Raw genomic sequence first — 23,620 nt, 5'->3', positions numbered from 1 at the left:
CACATGTTGAAAAATCAGCTTTGCCATCACAGGAATAAATTACATTTTAAAATATATTACAATAGAAAATTATTTAAAATTGTAATAATTATATTTCATGATATTACGATTTTTACTGATTGTTTGATCAAATAAAAATCGCCTTGGTGAGCGTAAGAGACTTTTCAAAAATTCAAAATATTTTAAAAGTTTACTGACCCCAATTCCCTTTGAATGCTAGTGGACAGTAATTTACAATAATATGTAATTACTGTAGGTAAATACATAATGTACACTTTATACTATAGTTTTGCTCAATAATTACAGTCTCCAAAAAATGGAGTGTATGCTGGCTACTACTCATACTTTACTGTCATACAGAGCACACACGCACTCTTACGCTCTCACCTAAGACAAAAAGGCTTACAACTTATCCAGCACTACAGGCTCTACACTGATATTTGTTTGTGTCATAGTTTTCAGGCCAACCCATTTTATTCTTATCTGTACAATATATGTAGCAGTCAAGGAGATGAGATCTGCTTGGAGATTGCTTATCGTGAAGCTCTCGGTAGGAGCATGCATCACACACACTGCCTTATTACAGATGAAGACCGTATGTGGAGGAGAGAAAGAGAGAGGAGGTTGATGGTGTCCATATTGAAACGAAGAGGCTCAGATATGTAAAATGATGCTTAAGTGGTTAAATATATGTAATTAAATTAACTGTGCATAATTAAGCACCAACAAATAATTTGACTTTGAAAGCTAAATTGGGTTATGAAACGCATGTTGTAATGGTTATAAATGAATAAAATCATCTTTAACATTTATCTTAGTGCACCTAATAAGGAAAGTCTGTCTTTTGTAACCCATTTTGAATCAGGATTTGAGGGAAACATAGAACAGGACTTCATTTTATCCATAAGGAATTGATCAAAATCAATGCGCTAAAATAGTTACAGATATTTCCTAGTCAGTTCATTTTGAATAAAGTTTAAATAGACAAACTATTTATTTCTTATGAAGTTTGTTCTCAATAGCACCAGGAATGTGCTTTTAAGATTGTAAATAGGGTTATTTCGATTTCATTTTGTCTTTAATTACATTCATTCTGTCAGATTTCTTTTCCGCTCTGCGTATAGTTACACATTTGCTCTCTGCCGTTCAAGAGCAGTGTTATTTGGTTAAAAACACATTTATAATTAGTAATACCAGCCCTGTTGGTATAGATGATGAATCGCAAAGACTTCCTATTTAAATTTGTGTACACCACATAAGACCAGCTTTCCAATGGTGGATATATTACACACATCTGCTGTCTGGCTTGTTTTGACTGTATAAACGAGTGTTAAAGAGATTCTACAGTCCGTGACACATCATAAATGATGCTTGTTGCATTTCTGCATATGTTTGACTGTTTTATTTATGCCCCCTAAAATGTGAATCCTGAAGAGAAAGCAAGCCGTCGCTTGATGGGTGTGAAATATAGCCCGGAATGAACGCTGGATGTACAGTCATATTAAATCAGTGCTGAAAAAGTTACAACTCTAATAAATTGTATTTATGCTAATGGTTAGATATGATTTACTGTGTCTATTAAAAGTGAGAAATGTGTGTGCTGCTTTTCTTTGGCCTGACACACACTTTCTCTCTTTCCCAATTGGATTCTCACACTCTCGTACCTCTCCTCCCCCTTACTTTGCCTCTCTCTCTCTCTCTCTCTCTCTTGCTTTTCTTCTCCTCGTGTCTCTCTCACCTATTATTTCCTGTACAGTTCCACAAAGTGTGCTGCCTCCCTCCAGAGTTGAGAGTGTAAATGGTTCCAGCGTGGAGGTGAGCTGGGAGGAGCCAGCAGAGGTCAGAGGTGTAATTGAGAAGTACGTACTGAAAGCGTACAGCCGGGACCGTCCCTTCTCGTCCCCCATCAGCGCCACCTTCCCCCACTCTCAGCACCTGACAGGTAAGGGCCACGCCGTCCGCCTGGAGCTTGGATCTGAAACCTTTTAGCCCTCATGTTCTTTTTGGGCTCTCAGATACCTCAGTACCATTTTAATAGCTTGAAAAGGGGATAAATAAAATGTTGATTTTGAATTGGCTGTTATTTTACCTGACCATAACCTGTGCGAAATGTCTAAAACCCCTTTAAAGGAATTATTTACCTGTAAATGAAAAATGACATTTTCTTTTCACCCTGATGTTTCCCAACCCATCTGAATTTGTTTCTTCCTTAGAGTCCCTTGTGAAATTTAAGTACACTTTTGCATGCTTTTAACAGGAATAATTATTATAGAAGGATTAATATACTTTAACATAATATACTTAAGTGCAATCTAAATGTAATGTTTTTGAGCTCCTAATTGCAAGTTTTTCTAATAAAATGAAAATATAATGTATTTTAAGTAATTAGTAAGTAAGTGTTTTGACCCACATATGACATTAGTACATCTTTTTGCTGTACGTGTATGTCATTTAATAATTATTACTTCTATTGTCTTTTCAATATACATTAAGAGTACCGTTTAATGTACCGACAAGCAGTACAGTATGCTAAAATAAAATATACTTTAATAACATTTCTATTGAAAATTATCATGTATTTAAATATATTTTGTGTAATTACACATTTGTAATGTTGTTATTTAGTAACTTTAAAATGTGTTGACTAAAAAGTAGCATCAAATAACTTATCTAGTACTTTATATAAGCTAATAAACACAGTAAGTATAAGTATACTTTTTTTAAATATTGACAAAATATTATTAAAACATAAAACTTTTAAATATACTGAATGTAAAGATTTGATGTACACTACAAGTGCACATACAACACTATTAAGCAAACTTCTTTTTCACAAGGAGTGACAAAATGTCCAAGTTATTATAGAATTTAAATGAATGGAATTGAACATTTCAGTGAATAAGTAAGAAAGATATTTATTTTTTGTTTGTTCCTCACACTGAGCTATCACATTGCTTCAGAAAACTCAGAATATAGTCCGCAAGTCCCACTTTTATTGTGCTTTTTGGTTCTTTTTGGAGCATGGGATTCATTGAATATAAGATATCAGCCCAGCCATTTTGTTAAACATCTTTGATCACATTCTTTGTAAGACAAAGTCATACAAGTTTGGAATGACCTGTGGAAGAGGGTGAGTAAATAACAAGATTGTATTTTTTTGGTGAGCTATCCCTTTAAACACAAAATGCAATAATGCTCCAGATGATCTGTAGTCATGACAGTGTTCCCTATATGACATTGCAAGTTTATAGACTGAAAATCTGCTTGGTTACTTGAAATTACTCCAAAGAACAAATGAGGATCTTGAAACAACGATTACGTTCTTAGATGACCAATCACTGTGGTTAGATTCTGTCTCCGGGCAAAGCGAAACAAGAAGACACTTTTTTTTTGCCTTGTTCTTGGCACGCTTCAACCTGCGCAAGCCCAAGCCGCACTAATTTATGATAGTCGTGACACCAAAAGCAGAATTACACAGGCAGATAAAAACTCCGAAAGCAAATGAGTGGGTAACGAGAGGAGAGCAGGTCAGGCTCTTAATTGAATTAAAAGTCTGACAAAAAAAAAGTTACACTTACCTGGCCAATTATGGCTCGGCTGGGGTGTTTACCTTCCAACTCTTCCAAAATCTGTCTGGTACATGGATACAGTGGACGCGAGCCAAAGATTCACTCATACACTCCATTAAATGGATCCTGCCTTTTTTTTTTTTTTTTTGGATGACAAATTTAAAAAATAAATCCTGTTTTAAAGTCTAAAGATGAATTAAAACCTGTACTTGCTAGGGCCTTCTGATGTAAGTCATAAATCATAACAGAACTGTTGTTTACAATATATTAATTGTTTTAAAGTTTGTTTTCTAAAGGTCAATCTGATTTAGATGGTTAATGCACTCTGTAACTGATATTTCATGGTGCAAATGTAATTGTAATTGACACAAACCATGTTTTTTCTCATTGTTAATGTAGTGTGGGTCATATTTTCTTTTACTTTAATTAGTTATTGTTCATGTTTTTGGAGGATGAGGAACTTCTCAGTGGCAGGTGAATTTGTGGCAGAATACAAACTTTTTTATTCAATTTTTGTGATCTAATCACAAGCTGAGAACAAACCTTATCGAACTTAGGCCACGTCTTTAACATCTTCACAAACAACCACTAATGAGTAAAAGTATGAGCGATGAATTATAGTCAGTCATATTGATCACAGCATGCCTGGATAGTGACTTTCATAGCATGCAAGAAACCCCCTTTAAATAGCATCAGCCACTTTATCCATTAAATAACGTCATTAGTGTCCCATATCCTGAATAGCAAAGGCCGCATCACTTTCCATCCGTCTGATTAATAGGAGATATTACTGTTTGATAATAAAGACCTTTTTAAATCCAGACCTATTATCAGAAGTGATGGTTATATTATGCTGTGTTTGAAAAGCCATTGCATTAAGTCTTAAGGAAGCAGAGTTAGGGAGGCCCACTTTTTGAAATATGGAAGAAAAAGAATGACATTTGCCTCTTGCTCTCTGAAATGTTCTCTTCCTCTCTTCTTTTGCAGGCACTTTAAGTGGCTTGGCTCCTTTTAGCAGCTACAGTATTACCCTAACGGCGTGCACTCAGGCCGGGTGCAGCGAGAGCCCGCTCGCCACCGGCTTCAGCACTCCACAAGAGGGTAAAGTCATTTAGAAGGTCCTGACTCCCACATTTCTTTGACGAATAATAAAAGTGACGAGAAGGCCTCAGATAGTGCCGAGCCATTTGCTTGAAAACTCCAAACTAATTTGATGACAAAGTGCAATGCCAGGCTGTAATTGCTTCGTCTTATTTTTTTTATTTTTTATTTCACCGTCTCATTCTTATTCTTGTTTTTTTTTTTTTTTTTTTGGAGAGAGTGGTTTTAGGAACAGGGTAAGTGTTGGATTGAACCCTCTCCCCTTTAATGACATGCATCTTTAATAGCTGTAATGCAGATTAATGGTCTTTTTAATTGCTGTTACATTGTTCATGCGAGAGCCTTGTCTTAATGTAAGGCATCTGAAAGATTAATGAAAGCTTCTTCGTTTCACTCAACCAGAGAAGTAAATCTAAAGACAGTTTGGGCTAAAAAGAATTGATTGTGGAGCCGAAAAGTATGAAATCGAGAATCAAGCGGCCCATTTCCACCGTTCTCGTTCAATCCAGTGAGGTGCGCTCCTGTGGCGCGAACGCACCGCGGCAAACATCCTTTCTCTCTCTCTCTCTCTCTCTCTCTCTCTCTCTCTCTCTCTCTCTCTCTCTCTCTCTCTCTCTCTCTCTCTCTCTTTCAACTCTTCCAGGCTCATTCTTTATTGCCTTCACATCTGTCTGACCGCACAGGCAAGACAAAGAACCTTCTTCCTCAGTCAGGGAGGGAAAAAAAATGTCATGTCTATTGACCGAGAGCCTTTTTCCTACATGAAACAGCAAGTATAAAGACAGATTAATTGTCAGCAGCAATTATTTTCTCTGTCTGATTGCAGAAATGGAGCTGGTCCCAAATAAAATGAGCTCGCTTTCAGGCCGAAATTGTCAGATTTCTCTCGTTTCTGCACTAGAGGTTGAACAATGTAGATAGCTTTTTAATCTAAGTTGGGCTAAATAGCCTTGTTTAAAGGATAGTATGACATTAAGGGTCATCATGGAGTGAAAACAAAAATCGATCTGATGTGAACTTAATTACTAACCCAAATTACAGTGTCAATTCTCCATAAGGGAAATTTTTTTACATTGTTTTAATGCCACGTACTGAAGCAACTTCATTCACAACTTATAATTTTGCGAAGTGATATGGAACTGTATTGTGGTCAAAACCTGCTTGGAACTACTTTTCACACCTTTGGATGTTTGTCAACTAATCAATATCAAACACTCAACAGCTATAGTATAATATATAATAATCATTTATTATTTCGAATATAAAAACATTTTATTATTAAAATATTGTCCCATTTTTGGTTTGTTTTCAGACCTTTTAGAATTTTAAAATGCATGCTATTTTTTTAAAGCTTATTATTTGTTTATATGAATTGTTCACTTTTACCTAAAGAAAAGTAATTAACTGTTTGATCATTTTATCAATCCCTTTTTTTTTTAATAGCTCCTCTAGAAGTTTCTCCACCTGCTGCGATCTCCAACCCCAACTCTCTGTCTGTCCACTGGGACCCTCCGTTCAAACCCAATGGCATCATCACCCAATATATCCTCTACAAAGACAATACTGTTTTGTACCAAGGCAACGGGACCAGCTTCAATATCACAGGTAAGCAAGACATTGCTGCCTGGTATCCATTGCTTGAATGGAAAGTATCCAGTCAAGGTCACATATACATTGACTGGATTTGTGACATTTACTCATTCACAAAAAGAATGTTCTGGGTTAATTACAAGCGAAACTGTATTAACAACATTGGTGCCATCATGTTGAATGATTACCACAGAAAAAAAGCAACGCTATGTTGACTAACTTTTTCAGGAGACATTCTTGGTGCTCCACTGTCTCTGTGTTTACACTCTAATTGCAATAATGATGGAACAGAATAATGCAGAAAGAAAACAAGTGGAGGATTAGCATTTAAAAAGACAAAAGTGCCACTGGCACATGTCCAAGGGATGTTTGTTTGAACCATGTTAAACTGTCATTGTGAGGATGAAAAGTGGAGCCTGATGTAGGGAGCCAAGCACATGACAAACGAAATAAAATATGTATTTGTGGATAATACATCAGCATAATTTTCTAATTCGTTCCCTCGTTTTATGTAAATCGTGCGCAAAATAAAAAAAAAAAGTCACTCGTTTTTATTAAATCATGCACATTAATCCGTTCCCTTGTTTTACTAAATTTAAAACTTTAAAACAGAAATGCACAGAACGAATCCTTTCAAATATATAACTTGCATTTTAAGGGTCATTTTGTCCACTTTTGAATCATTTTATTTAATGTTTACCCTTTGTGGTTGGTGTATAATGTTATTCAAGGTAACCAAAAACAGTTGTGTTTTACAGTAGTTGTAGATCACCATTCACACTCTTTCTGACCTTTAGTATGAATCCGGCTGTTTGATTCAGTAGAAGAAGATGCAGTTCAATAACTAAAAATCAGAGCGCACGGCGGTCACATGGGCCAGATATGAACCAGGGGAATTGCTGTCCATATTCCTCCTGATTTAATCACATCCTGCAGTAAATAGGTGGAGCAGATGCTCAGCTCTAAAGAGCGTCACTTGTATTGCTGTATTTCATCTTGCCAGTGGAGACAGGGCCAACAGCCAGCCATTGTTTGTTGTTTGTTTTCTTTTTTCTATTCCCTGCGTGCTCTTTTTGCGAGTAGCAGAAGCCCATGCTCTTGCTGTTAATGCACGAACATTGTGAGATGTTTTATTAAAAGGCTCCAATGCTCCAGCCGCCGCTTGACCCGGGGTGAGAAGCATGCTTAAATGATATGGAGCCCCCAAAAGGCCAATTTACACTCAGGACAGGTATATTCTCTCTGAGATGAATCATTCAGAATGTCAGCCCCCTCCTCCCCGCACACACACACATGCATAGACTTCCACTACTGGATTGAAAGGAGTACTCAAGCACAGAGCAAACCTTCTAACTGACATAAGAATACACATTTCTTTATTTTCCTAATTATTTACTTGGCTTTTAAAATGTTTTTGAAAGAAGTCTCTTATGCTCACCAATGCTGTTTATTTGGTCAAAAATTCATTAAACTTGTGAAATATTATTATAATTTTAATATATTTTAAATATATAATTAATATATTTAATATGATTTGTCATATAATTAATATGTTTATATTTCTTATAATTAATATGTTTGTCGAAACCGTCACTGTGATTGAATTTTTTCAAGATTCTTTGATGAATAGAAAGTTTAAAAGAATAGTATGTATTTCAAATAGAAATATTTTATAATATTATCATTATTTTTACTGTCACCTTTAATCAGAGTAATGCAATCAAAAGCAAATCCTTAATTGCATCATCTAAGAAGTGAACTATTATTATTTTTTTATTATTTGTCTCACTTAAACCTTCCATTCTGTTAAATAAAATTATATTACAATGTAATGAGATGATTATAATATAAGATGATTATTATTTTGTATATATAATAATGTATATATTTATTAAAAAGGTGGTTTATATACAACAAAGAATTTGACACCATCATGTAAGTGCAAATAATAAGGTGTAGGTGCTTGACAAGAGCTTGGCCAAAGCATATTTCTAAAGGTCTAGTATAGATTCAAATATGTATACATCTTAATGAGGAGGAGTGATCGAAACCAAACGTTTCGTGGCTTCGAAATAATAATCAGCTTGTTTTTCAAGTAAAAAATCAATTGCGTTCTTATAATGGTATACCAACAAATCAGTGAGAGCAGGGTCTTATTCCACATCCAGATTGAAAATTACAGCTTGTCTGAGAGCAATCATTGTGTCCATGTATCCGAATATCATTTTATTGCAGCACCTAACTGGTGTTGAGCTCCCTTTTCAGTCAACCTCGCCTCATTTCTGCTGGTCCCATTCGAGCCCACAAAAACAAAGGTCACGCTGAAGTCAATTTCCTCAGTCCATGCTCAAAGAGAAATACCTTAGCACAAATCATGTTGAGTTTGTGTAAAGAGCCATAAAACCTTCAGAGGCACCGCACTGGGGTCTCCGTTTACATCTCCTTCCTTTTGATCAGCCTGAGCTTCTCTCCTGAATGGCTAAAGATATGCCTGACTACATATGTATTACAACCCCAAGCCAAAGCAGAAAATGTACCGAAGGCTTTGAGGCATTTCTCAGAAGGCACGTTGTGCAGCAGGATGTTATTTTCTGTCTGCTCGACGGGGTATCCCATATTTATTGTTGTGGGTCGTTGTAAAGGCAGAGGTCTGATGTGATAAGAAGCTATGGAGCACTGCATTGCTGCGGCTGCTGTCCCCTCCCCTTCACCCCACCGCGCGCAAACCCGGGGATTCCAATTTCTTTCAGGATATCTTAGCTCAGCTTCCTAGCTGCCCCTGCTGTGATTTCGGAATATCTCACCTTTTTTTATTCCTCCTTCCTTGACAGTAAACTGCTGTCAGGCGCTTCAAGGAGAGATCCTCCTTCCCGTCAAGAGGAGCCTTTGAAACGCACCCCTCATCGCCAGTGTTTGCGACTCTGGTTTCCCAGTAAAAATAATTAACAAATGATTCCAGCCATGTGGAAAGCATGGGCTGCTGTGTGTGAGAAAGGGAATGCCAGGAGCTCGCTGATCATCACAGCAACCTAAAGAAGCCAAACATGTGAAAATACTGATTAATATGGCAGATTAGATCACAGCTTTCAGGTCTTATTAGAATTGCCTGAAGTGGTTGATCTTTGTAGGTTAGTGTCAACATTTAACATAGATAATGCAACCACACTTTCCCTTTACAATTTCAGATGAAACATTTTTACAAGGATTTTAGGGATATAATATTATTGTATGTATCACAGAGTTTCATTAAGCTTTATTGAAGCATCATGACAATTCAAACTGAGGGGGGCACATGCTTCCACTGATCTTTGAACCAAACAAGGGTAAAAAAAAGAGTATAAAACAATAGTTGCAAAATCTCCCAATTACATGTTTAAATTTGTTTCACGTTTCAAAGATCATTTGCTTCATACTGCCAATTTGTCAAATCTTTTTTGAATGTTTTTTTTTTATTTTGTTTCCCTGTGAAGCACAAAAGAAGTTTACAATATCAAAACTGATGTCCTTCTGTACACAAATATATGGCAATCACTGACTCTTGAGTTCATTGTTGCTTCGTTTATTTAAATACATTTGTGTTGTCTTGTGAAACCTTTACTTCTAGACTAGAACATCGTAGTAGAATTAACTACTAACTTACAACTAGGTGAAAAGAAAAAAAAATTAAAAAGTTCACCCAACACAAACAGATGAACTACCAGCACATTAAACCTATTCTGTCAAAATGAAGATGGAATAATACTTTTCTGTAGAATAAGCATCACAGTATAATGTTATAATGCATTAGCCAGTCTGTTTGTATTTTTTAAATATTTTATTAAATTTCATCCTTCTTTCACTGTGTTTCATAGTGGTTTATAAAGTGATAATCATGGGTTTTTCTCTCTCTCTCTCTCTCTCTCTCTCTCTCTCTCTCTCTCTCTCTATTCAGGTGTTGGTGTGTTCACTCCTCATAAGTTGCTGTTGAGTGCCTGTACTGAGGCAGGATGCACCAACACTTCCCAGGTTACACTGTTCACAGGTCAGCTGCCCCCCTCACACGTAGAGCCACCCGTCCTGACCGTACTGGATGCCCGCAGTATCCACATACAGTGAGTATTAAAAAATAATCTTTTGAGTGAAATGTTTTGTCTTTAGGACAACTTTTACTTTTAATATTATGAGCATAAAAGTTATTTTGCATGCATTGGTTTCCAAGATTGTTTAAAAAAAATATATATTTTCTGCAATATTTAGAAAAAGAAAAAAAAAACATTCCACCCTCACCAGGTCCCGTCCTTGGACGGCACACACACATGCACACTAACGAGGCATGGACAGGAGTGAAGGTGGTTGTTCTCACCTTTTAGATGACAATGTTTTATCAGAGAGATACGCTAATGAGGTGACGGACATTTGCTCTCTGTAAGAGGACGAAACGCATCTCAGGTCTCGTTATTCCACACCATTATACTAAAACTAAGCTCCGCATGTCAAACCGTAACCCTCTGAAGATTTAAAAAAAAAAGTGGCCACCACAAAAATCTCACACTAGAACGATTTATCTGACCAACCCGTATGTCAAATTTGAGAAGCTGTCCCTATCCACCGCATGGGTGCATTAATCAACTGAGTGTTTTCCATATAATCATAAAGTACGCCCCTTCCGCCAGTCATGCCATTGGCTGTTTGTCCTTATTGTCTTTGCGTGTCCTCTGGCTGCAGTTGAGCGACCAGGGGAACGGAGCAATGGAGCAGGCCTTGATTTAGGAGCTAATGCTCAACTCCTGCACCCACACTGGACCATCTCATTGGACTGTTTGAAAACGCACAGTCCGACCTTCTTCCGGCCTGTTTAGCATGCAGAAATTTCTCCAGCGTTTGACCCCCGCCGCTTGACTTAGAGAGAGAGAGAGGGGAGGGAGTCTACAGAAGATTCTTCCCAGCAACCTGCACCCCAGGCCTATAGCAATCTATGTGAAAGCCTTTAGAGGTTCATCTTCAGCTGCCCCATCTCCATCACTTAAGAACTATCCGGAGAGGGCACCATGCCACACAACGACGTGAGGGGACAAGGAGAGAATAGAAGGAGAGAACTATAAGGGAGTTAAGGGGCAATGGGGAAACTGAACTTATGTACACTTTATTTTAGGCCAAGAGAGATGACAGAAGCGCTCCGGCGCATTTCCCATCAGAAAGAAAATGTCATCACTTTACTGAATGATCACAGGTGGGGAGAGAGCGAGAAGGAGAAGGCCATGAGGAGAATATATATTTAAACTGTCACCTACAGCGCACCGTGGTAAAACCCACCACCAGTTCACTGCCATCGGAAAGTGCCGATTAAATTACTCAAACCACCCCACCTCCACCGGGTGCCCGAGAAGGCCTGTAATACCTGGAGAGAGAGAGCTTTCTGTTAGCATTCACATTCATCTCAATGGAATTTGTTCGGTTGGCTCACCAGAAGCACGTGATCTGAAATCTTTGCTTAACGGTTCGCAGAATGTTTTGTCCAATCTACTGAGAAGTAAAAATGACTAATTAATCTGGAGGCACAGGTAAATGTTACCATGACAATTGTGATTGACATGTGGATAGTCCCAAACCCTTCACTAGCAATTATCTGAGCCTGTTCTCATCCCAAGGTGTCATATACGACACTTTTGCCAAAGCGTAGACATCCAACATACATGGCACCCTTTAGCGTCAAATGAGACGCATATATAAATGGGGCAGAAGTGCTCCTCCTAGTGGTCTAACCCTAACGCTACCCCATACCTAAACCTACCATAGCCGAAGCGTCTCATTTGACGCTAAAGGATGCCATGTGCGTTGGATGTCTACACTTTGGCAAAAGTGTCGTATATGACGCCTTGGGATGAGAATGCGTTGATTATCTTGAGCTGTGGTGGTGCCATGCTTTTATAAAGAATCTAGGCCTTCAAAAGAAATTATTCAAATAAATGAATACTTTTATTCAGCAAGGATGCACTGAATTGACAAAAGTGATGGTAAAGACATTCAATGTTCTAAAATGAAATAATCAAATTATTTTTAAATGTATTTTGAACGTTCTACTCATTAAAGAATCCTGAAAAAAGTATCATTAAAATATTAAGCAGCACAACAGTTTTCGACATTGATAATAATTATAAGAAATGTTTCCTGAGCACTAAATCAGCACAATAGAATAATTGCTGAGGGATCATATGAAAATATATTAAAATAGAAAAAAATACAAATGACTGTTTTACTGTATTTTGACTACCTTTTTTTTCAACATAACAGACTTCTTTCAAAAACATATATATATTTTTTACTTTAAAGTGGTTGTCAATGGTGGAAGATGTTTGCATGGTGTAGTTACACCATCTACCAGCAGGGGTTGATGGGGACCAAGTTAACTTGCAAAACCTTGACCCCTTGGCCACAACATCCCGTCTTTCTTATCTTCGGCAATGTAGCAGCCTACCTCAACAGCCTTCATTCGATTATGCTCATTTCAGGCATTGAGGAAGGAAAAAAAAAATACAAGCCCTTGCTTTTTATTCTCCTGCTACCTCTGTATTAATGGCAGTGGAGAGCTTGTGATCTCTGTAAGCCATTTATTAAAAAGATGTATATGACCCAATTTGTCTCATCACCGATTTTCATAACTTCATTATGTATCTGCTCTATCCCGATGGCAGCGCCTCAGAGGGAAACTCACCTTATTTATTGTCTTCATCCGCCAAGAGGGGGGAATGGTTATTGCTTTATTTCCATTGGATATTTCAATTTGAATGGGACGGGAAGCTGCAATGATGATAGAGGGAGAATGAGAGAGGGAGAGAGAGAAGGAGAGCGGTTCGGGGGGAGAGAAAGGCAGCGTTGTAATTTGACATTACAGATGATATCTCTCTCCCTCTCTCTTTTTTTCTCTCCGGGTCTAATTGTGGATACAGTGCCTTTGAAAGGTATTGCCTTGTTAGCAGAATCGTAATAGGAGAGGGTGAAGGATCATATGTGTTCAATACTCTTTTGTTGTGTTGCGATTTGCCTGTGAGAAAGGTTGCGAGACCCCGGACTGCAGGATATGCACAAACCGAATATCAGCAGAAACGCGCTGCGTGAAAGTATACGGCACCTTGAATAAATGAGAATAAGAGAGAGAGAGTGAAAATCCTCTCAATACGACATTAACTCCTCAGTACAGTGAATAAAAGCGGTTAAAATTTGCAAATGTTTATGGTGTTCTGACAGAACCAAAAATATGCAAGTTATAGTCCAGTATACAACTTAATTGTATTGCCTTAATAATGGCAAAAAATTGTTATTGTAGGCATACATATACAAGGTTAAAATAATGTATATAAATAAAAGGCAACAGTGTACAGTGATACATGAAATATTATTATGTTTTGAATATTTTTTATAATGAATATATATATATATATATATATATATATATATATATATATATATATATATATATATATATATATTACACTTACACCACCTTAGCTTTATTGGTTTATTATATGTGATTTTGGATTATACTGACAATTTGCTCAAAGTTTTTTTTTTTTTTTTTTTTTTTTTTTTTTTAAGTATTACAATTGATTAAACTGACATATTATTAATAATATAACCAACCGCTTATCAATTTTACTATGAAAATGTCTTAATGGCCGTTGTCGTTTGCCTGTTAAAATGCAATTTAATTTATGCCTAAACTAAATTAATCACAATAATGAATAAAGTCACCTGCGGGTGTGTTTGCTCCATGTAGACCAGGAGGCCCTTGTGAGCTTTGTACTAAATTAAGGAAACAAAGAGGGTCGGAGAAACATCAGGTCAAACTCAGTACTTAGACGCTTGATGATTCCTCTCATCACACAGGAGGTTACTGTCCTATTTCCCTCTTTAAACAACATAGATGATTTAAGATCATGTCTCAGTCTTGACACCATTACCCTCAAAAGGAACATTGTCTCCTCTAGTCGTCTACTCTTCATTTGAGGATTCAGACAAATGTGCCAGTCATTTTACAAAAAAATCGACGTTTGCTATTTGTTAGGATTTCACAAACAGTAACTTATGTTTTGTTTAGTCTTTCATTAGTATGTTCTTAATATAAAATTGAACATATAATCTGTATTTTTCTTGTTTACATTTTAATTAACTGTTATATAATAAGATTTTAAGTTTACAGTGCATCACTTCTCTCCAACTCCATTTAACTAACAAATTATCAACTTTTCAAGAAATGAATTCAAAGTCTCTTTTTCACTTTATTTTGTGTGTAGTTGTCAGTAGACATCTGTCTTATGGCCTAAACCACTGATAATTGAAAAGTAGACTTTTTGTAAAAAATAAACAATGAAGTATAGAATATTTTCACAACCTTGAGCACAGGGCTATTAATGGCAATTAATAAACCCCTATTACCTGATAGAGTGTTTAAAAACGTACTTTAGCAATCACCAAACCGTAAAATGCATAATGAAACTTCTGTATTAAAAGTCAAAAACTAAAAAATAGCCTAAACGTATTCAATGAACAAGAAAATACACACAAAGGTGAAGAAATGAAATGGCCACTCTCTTCCTTTTTGAGTTTTTAATTTCGCCTCTCAGACGTCCTGTGCGATTCTGTCTTTCAGATCCCTCAGTAGATAGCAGTGTCCTCTGTTCTAAATTTAGCAATGAGAAAGTCAAGCTACAGAGTGAAACGCTCACCCACCAGGCTTTCCTATTTTTGTCCGCACATCCTCCTCGGACAGACAGAGTTATCATGATCATGCTTATTAGACTCTATCCGGGTTGTGGGTGGTCCACTGGTTTACCTGCCGCTGCTGCTGCTGGGCGTACATACAGCTCTCACAGGGGAAGTACAGGGGTCATGTGACAGGATATCAGACTGTGTTTTGTCTCTGGTGTTCTTTAGGTGGGCCGCTCCAGTGGAGGTGAACGGCCTGCTGGAGTTTTACACACTGTACCAGTCTGCCTTAGGAGAGGAGTCGGCCGTCATCTATAACAGCTCTGAGCTTTTTGAGGATTATACAGTGCGGAACCTCATCCCGGGATCCACCTACCTGTTTCAGATAGCAGTGCGTTCCTGCTCTCTTGTTTCACCACACACACATACAAATGACAAAAAAAATGGCTCAACATGCTTAATATCATGTCATTGTGACTTTCATTTCATTTTGCCATTTAAATTTATTAGAACGTAAGCTAATGTGGCTTTTTTAAAGTCATATTGAATATTACGCTAATTGATACTTGAGACCTTCATTACTCACTGATTCGGATCTAACAATATATCGTATCTGTCTAAGATTTTTAATCTAATTTCATATTATTTTTTATTTCAAGAAACTTGTAATCATTTAAATTAACAAAATATAAAAAAATTAAGTAATTGTGAATTATTTATACTATTTTATTTGTGCTGGTTTTTGTTTTTGGAATTCTAAATTTGAACATGGTAAAATGTGTTAACGTCACCATACAGAATTAAAAAATGTTCTTATTGCCTGTTTTTTTTAATATTATTTACACTGATCTGGATCAGACAACATATACTGATCAGAGTATTTATTGAAGTAAATGTAATAATCATTTAAATTATTAGACAATATTAAAATACATTTTGATTATGTATTTATGTAGTATTTACTAATTAAGCCTAGGTGGAATCTGCTGACTTTTAAAAAAATATTTTGTTAAATTTAATATCTCAAAATTCCCCTGATAAAATGTGCTAAATTGAGCAAAGTGCACTACAATCTTCTACTTCATTATATAAGTTGTAGGGCTGTCAAACAATTAATCGCGATTAATCGCATCCAAAATAAAAGTTTGTGTTTACATAATGAATGTGGGTGCACTGTGTATAATTATTTTATATGTATAAATACACACACATGCTTGTATATATTTAAGAAATATTTTCATGTATACACTGTATATAGATTTATATATAATTTATATTATATATAAATATTTTATTTATAATAATATATTTTTTCTTAAATATACATGCATGTGTATGTATTTATACATATACAAAACAATTATACACAGTGCACCCACATATATTATGTAAACACAAACTTTTATTTTCAATGCGATTAATCGCGTTTAATCATTTGACAGCCCTAATAAGTTGTATTCATTTTACTTCTCTTTTTGTGCATTATTTTTAAGCATTATGTTTGTTTTGTTTATGACCTTTTGACCTGCAGGCGTGCACGGGAGGTGGATGCACCCTCAGTGACCCCAGCGTGGCCCACACTGAAGAGAGTTCACCGGAGGAAGTACCTGCCCCCAACATTCTGTCACTCTCCCCACATTCCCTCAATGTGTCCTGGACCCCCCCTCTAAAGCCCAACGGTGAGTGGGGTTAAAACTAGTGCCTGGCAAAGGTGAATTCATATTCCAAATGGCCGTTTAGTTAAGGGTGCTTCATGTTTAATGATGGGTTAGCACATAGAGAAGGGGACAGGAAAAGAGGAGCACTTTGTGTGGCGGTGCGACTGGGAGAGTGTGGTAGAGCGAGAGAGAGCGAGACAGAGGAAAGGAGGGTGCTGCGTTTTAAGTGGATGAAAAGTGCTCCCTTTTGACTGATGCTGTGAACTGCAGCTTTAGCAGTGGCTGTCAGGGGCGCAGCAGCAGGTTCGTTCACTCAGCCTGAGCACCGGATGGGGGACAACGCTTTGGCCCTTGGGTTTGAGAGCAGATGCAGATTAAGAAAAGTGCTTCTAAAATTAAATTCTTTATGTATGTGAAAATCTATTGTATTTAGTATCTGACTATATCATTTTGCTTTATATAAAGAGCACGGTACAAAAAAAAATATTGAATGATTTTTATTTAATAAATACGTCCACATGTAGGAGTCATTTAGTAAACAATCATTTTTTTATTTGTTTTGATTTTGAAAGGTGACATTATTTATTATTAATATATTATTTGATTGAATCAATTGATTCATTCATTACAATATGATTTTTAAAGTGAGGGGTGGGTTAAGGCAGTTAAAAGGGCCTTAATATGTTCTGACATTGTCTGACATGATTTGATATGAAAATAGTTTTCAGCTGTTGTCTTTTGAAAACGATTAATTCCATCTCTCAATCATGTGCAGATATAAACTGTAATTTTGGTCCAATAAGTAGTTCAAATAAATAAATGTATTTGTTATTACTGCAGCGCACAATTGATTAAACACTATAAATTATATTGCAGTTAAATTATACATTTTTTATACATGTTACATTTTGAGGAGTGTTCAAAGTCTTCCACATTCTTAAATACTGATAAAAAAATAACTTAGTCTGGTCTAAATGTTAAATAAAAAATACAATAAAATATAGTTTTATGAAATTATTTGCACGATTCAAAGCAATTAATCTGCACTGAATTAAATACACAATCTGAAAATTATGGATGAAATCTCAATGATTACAGGAATACATAGTTTATTAGATTATCCATCTCAAGACCTACTTAGTGTATCATTATACAACCATTGCAAATTTGATTTATTTAATATTTGTGCATTTTTAGGGTTGGTTAAAGCCCAGTGTGTCTGTTTATATCTATTTCTTTGTGCATTGGGCCAAGCTGAATTGTCCTCCTTTTAACTGACCGGTCCATCTTGAGGGGTGTGTCCTGTGAGCAGCTATAAAGAGAGCAGGAGCAGTATACGGCTGTGTTTACATGTTTTACAGCACTCTTTCCCTAATGGCCGGCTTTAACAGAGGGCTTTAAACAAAATGGCCAGTTTACACCAGGGCATGTGAGGAAATCAGTGGAGCAAACAGTGTTTGGGTATTAAAACGTGTCCTGGAATAAAGCTTTGTGATGGAGGGCAATTTTAGCCTTCATTGTAGAAGTACAGTGAATGTGGCAAGTTCTTCTTGATTTTCAGGCATTAATGAAATTGTTTTATTTTATTTTAGCTGATTTTCTTTAAAGACAAGATATGTGTTTGAATTATTGACTGTAGTTGGTCTTTTTTTGCACTGTTAGTTTAGGACATCTATCGCATTTTTGAAATGATATGAGAGATTTACATGTCGAGCACAACCTGTATTCCCATGTATCCTATCGCACATATGCTAAACGTGTATTAATTTCCTCCACAAAGGTGTGATTAGCAGCTATGGTCTTTGGATGGATGGCACGCTGGTGCAGAATTCGTCCCTGATGGGCTTTGAGGTCGGTGATCTGTCCCCATGGAGCCTCCACAGCTTCCGTGTGCAGGCCTGCACGGCTCAGGGCTGCGCTCTGGGGCCCCTGGTGAGAGTCCACCACATTTACATTATGTTAATTCCTCCTCTGCGTGTCAGATGGCAGCTCAACATCATAAAGGTGATCGATTCACTTTGTTCAATAAAGCACCTTCTGCTCACGCTTGACATTTGGTATAAATGCCACTCTGGGCTGGTTACTGCTTTGATGGGCTATATTTGGGCATTTTTCCAATATGTGTGCAATATTTAGTCAAATGGCCAGTTCTGCAGACACAGCAAAAGTTGGAACAAGCAGCGAGAGGTTGAGTGGCTGTGGTGTCAGACTAAGATGTATCCGATCATTTAGTGGACAGATGGTGGAGAAAATGCCGGCTGTAAATTTTTATTTTTATATATAATTTTTTCCCCCCCTGTTTTTAAAATGAATATAATACCACTTAAATGTTACATGCTTGCTTATGGATTTAAAGCGAGTTTAATAAAAATGTTAGTTCTGGCAATGTGATTCGCCACTTCAAACTACACTACAGTTTTAAAGCGTGGGGTCGGTGTGATTATTTAAGTCTTTTTTTGCTCACTAAGGCTATATTTATTTATTCAAAAATGTATTTCTATATAAAATAATATATTACATTTATTTGAACAATAGAAAAAGATGGTAACATTGCAAATTGTATTCAAATTTAACTTTTTTATTTTAATGTTTACTTTGTAATTTATTCCATTTTGTGATCACATATATTTTTATTGAATTTTATATATATATATATTTTTTTTTTAATTTGTGAAAGTCTGCTGTCACTTTTGATTTTTTTTCATGTACCCCTGCTGAACAAATATTTTATTTTATTTTTTATGTTTTGTTTTGCTCTTGTAATGTCAGTAGAAAAGCTAAATTATTTCAGACAAATTTCTTTTTATTTAATGTACACAAGTTATTTAATTGAGTTTTAGTAAAACTAAATCATTAGTTTTATGCAGTCGCTTTCTCTCTTTCTGTTGTCAGGTGGAAAGCAGGACTTTAGAGATGCCTCCCGTTGGTCAGGTGACCCTGTATGTGTTCAGCGAGACGCCACATTCAGTGCGAGCCAAGTGGGATGCTCCAGCTAAGCCCAACGGCAACCTGACCTACACAGTCCTCTTTACCGGGCCAGGTAAATCAAACTTAACTGTTACACCTTCACACCCTCCTTCAGTTCCTCAGAGTAAACGCAACACTGCCTCCCTGCGTGTTGCCTCTGCTCCTTATATTGACTTCTACTGTTTTCCCTTTGTTTGTTTACAAACAAAAATGTTGAAAGTTCAGCGAACCTTAGCACAGCCTGCCTACGCAGTAATGGGCTTAAATGAATTGTTGTCGGCCTCCATTTTGCTCAGACTGACTGCCGGGTGCTATCGCAGGCCAGAAGAGGCTTTGGGAGGACACCCGCACTCATCATGCACTCTTCTCCTCTCGTTTTTCACGAGATGAGAGCAGACAGGTTTGTTAAAAAAGCGTAATGGCACGTTCAAAAGGAATCTCCCACTGCTCACCAACCTGATCTCTGCTGGAGCTTCTCTTATTCTGGTTAGAGGATTTGTTGTAATGAGAGGGTGAGGTGCAAACACACGTTCTCTATGTTAATCTGTCAAGATCATGAAGCAGCTTGGTTCACATTGTACTGTACATACTAAACATGCATTCGTACTGTTTATGCCCCCGCATATATACCTTCATTGGGGCTGTTGCCTGGTGGTTAGTGCATAATGAGCTGTAGCGCTCATGCAAGTGACAAGTTCGAATCCAGCTTGCAACATTTCCAAATCTCTTCAAAAGGCAAATTCATGGCCATATGATATACATTACCATTATGACAATAATTAATTCTACATTTATAATAAACTACCAGGTGTCAGGTTTCAGTTTGGGTATATCATTTCTGGGGATTTTTCAAAAGTGGGGTTGAAGCTTAACAGGTTAAAGGGTTTGGGTTTAGTAAGATATTTTTTTAAATAAATTCATATTTTTATTCTGCAAGGATGCATTTGATTGTGCAAAAGTGACTGTAAAGACATTTATAATGTAAAAAAAATCTTTTTCAAATAATTGCTTTTCTGTTGAACTTTATATTCATCAAAAATTTCTTTGTGAGCACCAATCAGCATATTAGAATGATTTCTGAAAGATCATGTGACACTTAAGACTAGAGCAATGGCTGCTGAAAATTTTGATTTGTCATGACAGGAATAAATTACCTTTTAGAATATATATATATATATATATATATATATATATATATATATATATGAAGAGTTCAGATGCAAAAGCCTCTAAGTGCCATTTGAAATTTTCTTCTAAAATGCTCATTTTTATCCAGCTTATATATTCAAGTTCAGTAATTTCACCTAAATGACAATTAATAGGTAATCCTCATTGCAATTTAAGTGAAATTACTGAACTTAAATATACAAGCTTGATAAAAATGATCATTCTAGAAGAAAATTTCAAATGGCACTTTGAGGCTTTTGCATCTGAACTCTTCAAATATTAAAAACTTTTTTTGATTAAGTAAATGCTGCCTTGGGGAGCATAGGAGACTTTTTTTTAACAACATTAAAAAATTAATCTAAACTTTTGACTATTGCTCCATAGGACTGATTTGATCTATTTTCAAGATTCAGTTTGCATTCATATACTTATCAGTATGTGAATGAATTGGGTGTAATTTTGAAACCTGTTTCCCCCATTCTTTATTTCACATATCCTTCTGGTAGGCATCCAAAACACTGTGTATTCCTGGTCAAAGTCCAGCCAGTCTCAGATGAAAAGAGTGACCTGCACCTCTGTGTGTCAGCACTTCTTTTTGTCTGCCAGGCCAATAGAATAGATTGTCTCTCTCCATTAATCAAGAGTTCATCTGTACAGCTTACAGATTCTACACATGTAATCCTGCCAACAGGCCTGCATGTGCATATTACAGTATATGTGTTTCACTAGTCTACCTAAATGAATACATTGACATTTTTATACAGCCTAATCGTCCACGATCAGCAAATTATAACCCTTAATGTGCTTGTTTGTAATAACAAAAGAGAAACAGAGGTTGATTCACAGACTGCCATATTACTTTGTCAGCGTCTAATTAAGCTGAGCTCACCTGATTGTTAATATTTGTGGGAGATCGCTTACAAAGCAATCAGCCGGCCACTTTGATGGACTCAGGCCTTACCGTGTATACTTCTGCTGCTTGTATGGATAAATAAGAATCAAATTTGTTCGAGATTTGCCATTCAGCTGTAATTGAGTTTTTTTTTTTTTTTTTCCTGTGTGCAATTGACTTGTTTACTGCTGAATATGTAACTTAATATATCAGCAGTTTGCTGTGGATACTCTCAATTTGCAGTTTAATCTGAGGTATTGTTCTAAATATTTTATTAGTAGTAGTAGTAGTAGTAGTAGTAGTAGTATATTTTCTATTGAATTAAATTAGTTTGTCAACGATTCCGTTTCATTGCGTCTTAGAAAAGATTAAGACACTTGTGATTCAGATGTTCTGGAATGATTTTGGTGTCTTGTTTTGGGAAATTAATAGTTTCAACATGATGTCATAAGGTGGATATCCTGGTAACGTCGCCGGGTCGCAGTTTTCTAGGTAGAAAATAGGGATATATGTTGAAAAACTGTATTTGCCTTATCCATTTTGATAACATATTTCAAATCATCAGGACAATCAGACATCAATAGTTGCATAAAGTTTTCTTCTTAAAGTCTAATCAAGCTTAAACATGAGTTTTTCAGGCATTCAAGAGCAAACAAACTCAATCAAAAAGGTGATTGGCGGCCCTTTTTCTATTCATACAGTCCCTGGTCAAACAAGTTATTTTTTGTAATGTATCAAATTGCCACTTTGATGGACCTTACTTTGTTTACTTTGCACTGGCTACCACTTACGGCTTGCATCAAGTTTAAGACATTGATGCTTGCATATAGAACACGGGCTCTGCACCCTCCTACCTCCTCCCACTTTCATGAGTCTACATCCCCTTCAGAAGCCTGAGGTCGGTAAGTACCTTCTCGGAGAGGCACAAAATCACTTTCCAGAACGTTTTTCGTGACATGATCTTTCCAAACCTATACGGAATCCCGAATCCTTGACAATATTAGAAATGGCTGAAAACCCATCTCTTCTGTCAGCACTTAACTGCATCCTGCTTAAAAATAAATAAAAATACCCCATATGCTTTCACTATTGCTTAATCTCTGAACTATTCTAAACTATGTCTGAAACTTTGAATTACCAGCACTCCTTGTGTTTATTGCCTCTTTATGATGAATCGCTTGTAATACTCATTTGTAAGTCGCTTTGGATAAATGAATTGCTCATATAAATAAGTTACCATTCCCATTCAGCCATTGCTTGCTTCCGTTGTGTCATTGAGTAGTATACTGCTGAATCTGAAACTTAATATACCAGCGGTTTGCTATGGATCCTCAGCTTGCAGGCCAATCTGAGGTAGCGTGCAGCCCAGCAAACGCCGACCCGACTTAAAAGTAGCAATCTGACAAGCAGGACGAGCAGCTTACGGACTCAAGATTGTAATCTCCTAGTACAAGCAGATGGAAGTGACCTCTCACAAAGGCAGCCACGTCCCCCCTCTCATAGAGCAAGAGCTTTGAAGTATTCTTCTGAGCAGAGAGAGCAAGATTATGATGTGCAGGGGATTGATTTGAGAGAGTGAGATCACCGGCGCCAGTGGACTCTTCCAACCAAACTCCTGTTTTCCCTTTGCTGTGCCACGCATTTGTTGTTGCTGTTTTTACAACGCTACCTCTGATGGAGATGATAGCTTTCGCTAAGTGTGAAGTAGTATTTGTATGCTTTTTCTTGGCTTCTTTGATTATATCATTGGCTCCAGAGGGTTCAGCACTGTTTATTTTTGTATTACGGTGGAGTGTGCAGTTCGAGAGGAAGGGATTGTTCACACCAAGCTAGCAGGGTCAGATCCACAGGCGTTTCTCTCTCTCTCTGCCTTTTGTGCCAGGAGAGAAAGATTTTAAGCGATTTCTCCCAGTGGATTGCTGGAGAATTTATCGGCGGGTGGCTGGCTATCACAGATTAAGGGAAATGTCGATCAGTAATGACCCCTCTACATG

At 36.7% G+C, this 23,620-nt stretch overlaps 1 protein-coding gene across 4 annotated transcripts in view; it reads left to right on the top strand.

The window, feature by feature from the left end:
* The window catches only part of ush2a (Usher syndrome 2A (autosomal recessive, mild)), a 198,181-nt gene that overhangs the window by 75,025 nt on the left and 99,536 nt on the right, over window positions 1-23,620 (top strand). For all 4 annotated transcript variants that reach the window (XM_089120408.1, XM_039669219.2, XM_089120410.1 and 1 more), the window contains 8 exons: window positions 1,757-1,942; window positions 4,557-4,670; window positions 6,114-6,275; window positions 10,192-10,351; window positions 15,171-15,333; window positions 16,474-16,621; window positions 18,381-18,532; window positions 19,493-19,640. In XM_089120408.1, the coding sequence (XP_088976534.1) occupies window positions 1,757-1,942; window positions 4,557-4,670; window positions 6,114-6,275; window positions 10,192-10,351; window positions 15,171-15,333; window positions 16,474-16,621; window positions 18,381-18,532; window positions 19,493-19,640 (1,233 nt within the window). The remainder of the gene's footprint in view (window positions 1-1,756; window positions 1,943-4,556; window positions 4,671-6,113; window positions 6,276-10,191; window positions 10,352-15,170; window positions 15,334-16,473; window positions 16,622-18,380; window positions 18,533-19,492; window positions 19,641-23,620) is intronic.

Source organism: Pimephales promelas, chromosome 15 (genome assembly GCF_988280905.1).
Source record: "Pimephales promelas chromosome 15, fPimPro1.hap1.1, whole genome shotgun sequence".
Lineage (NCBI taxonomy): Eukaryota > Metazoa > Chordata > Actinopteri > Cypriniformes > Leuciscidae > Pimephales > Pimephales promelas.
Note: the sequence above shows the minus strand (reverse complement) of the source record. Positions and strands in the feature narration are given on the sequence as shown.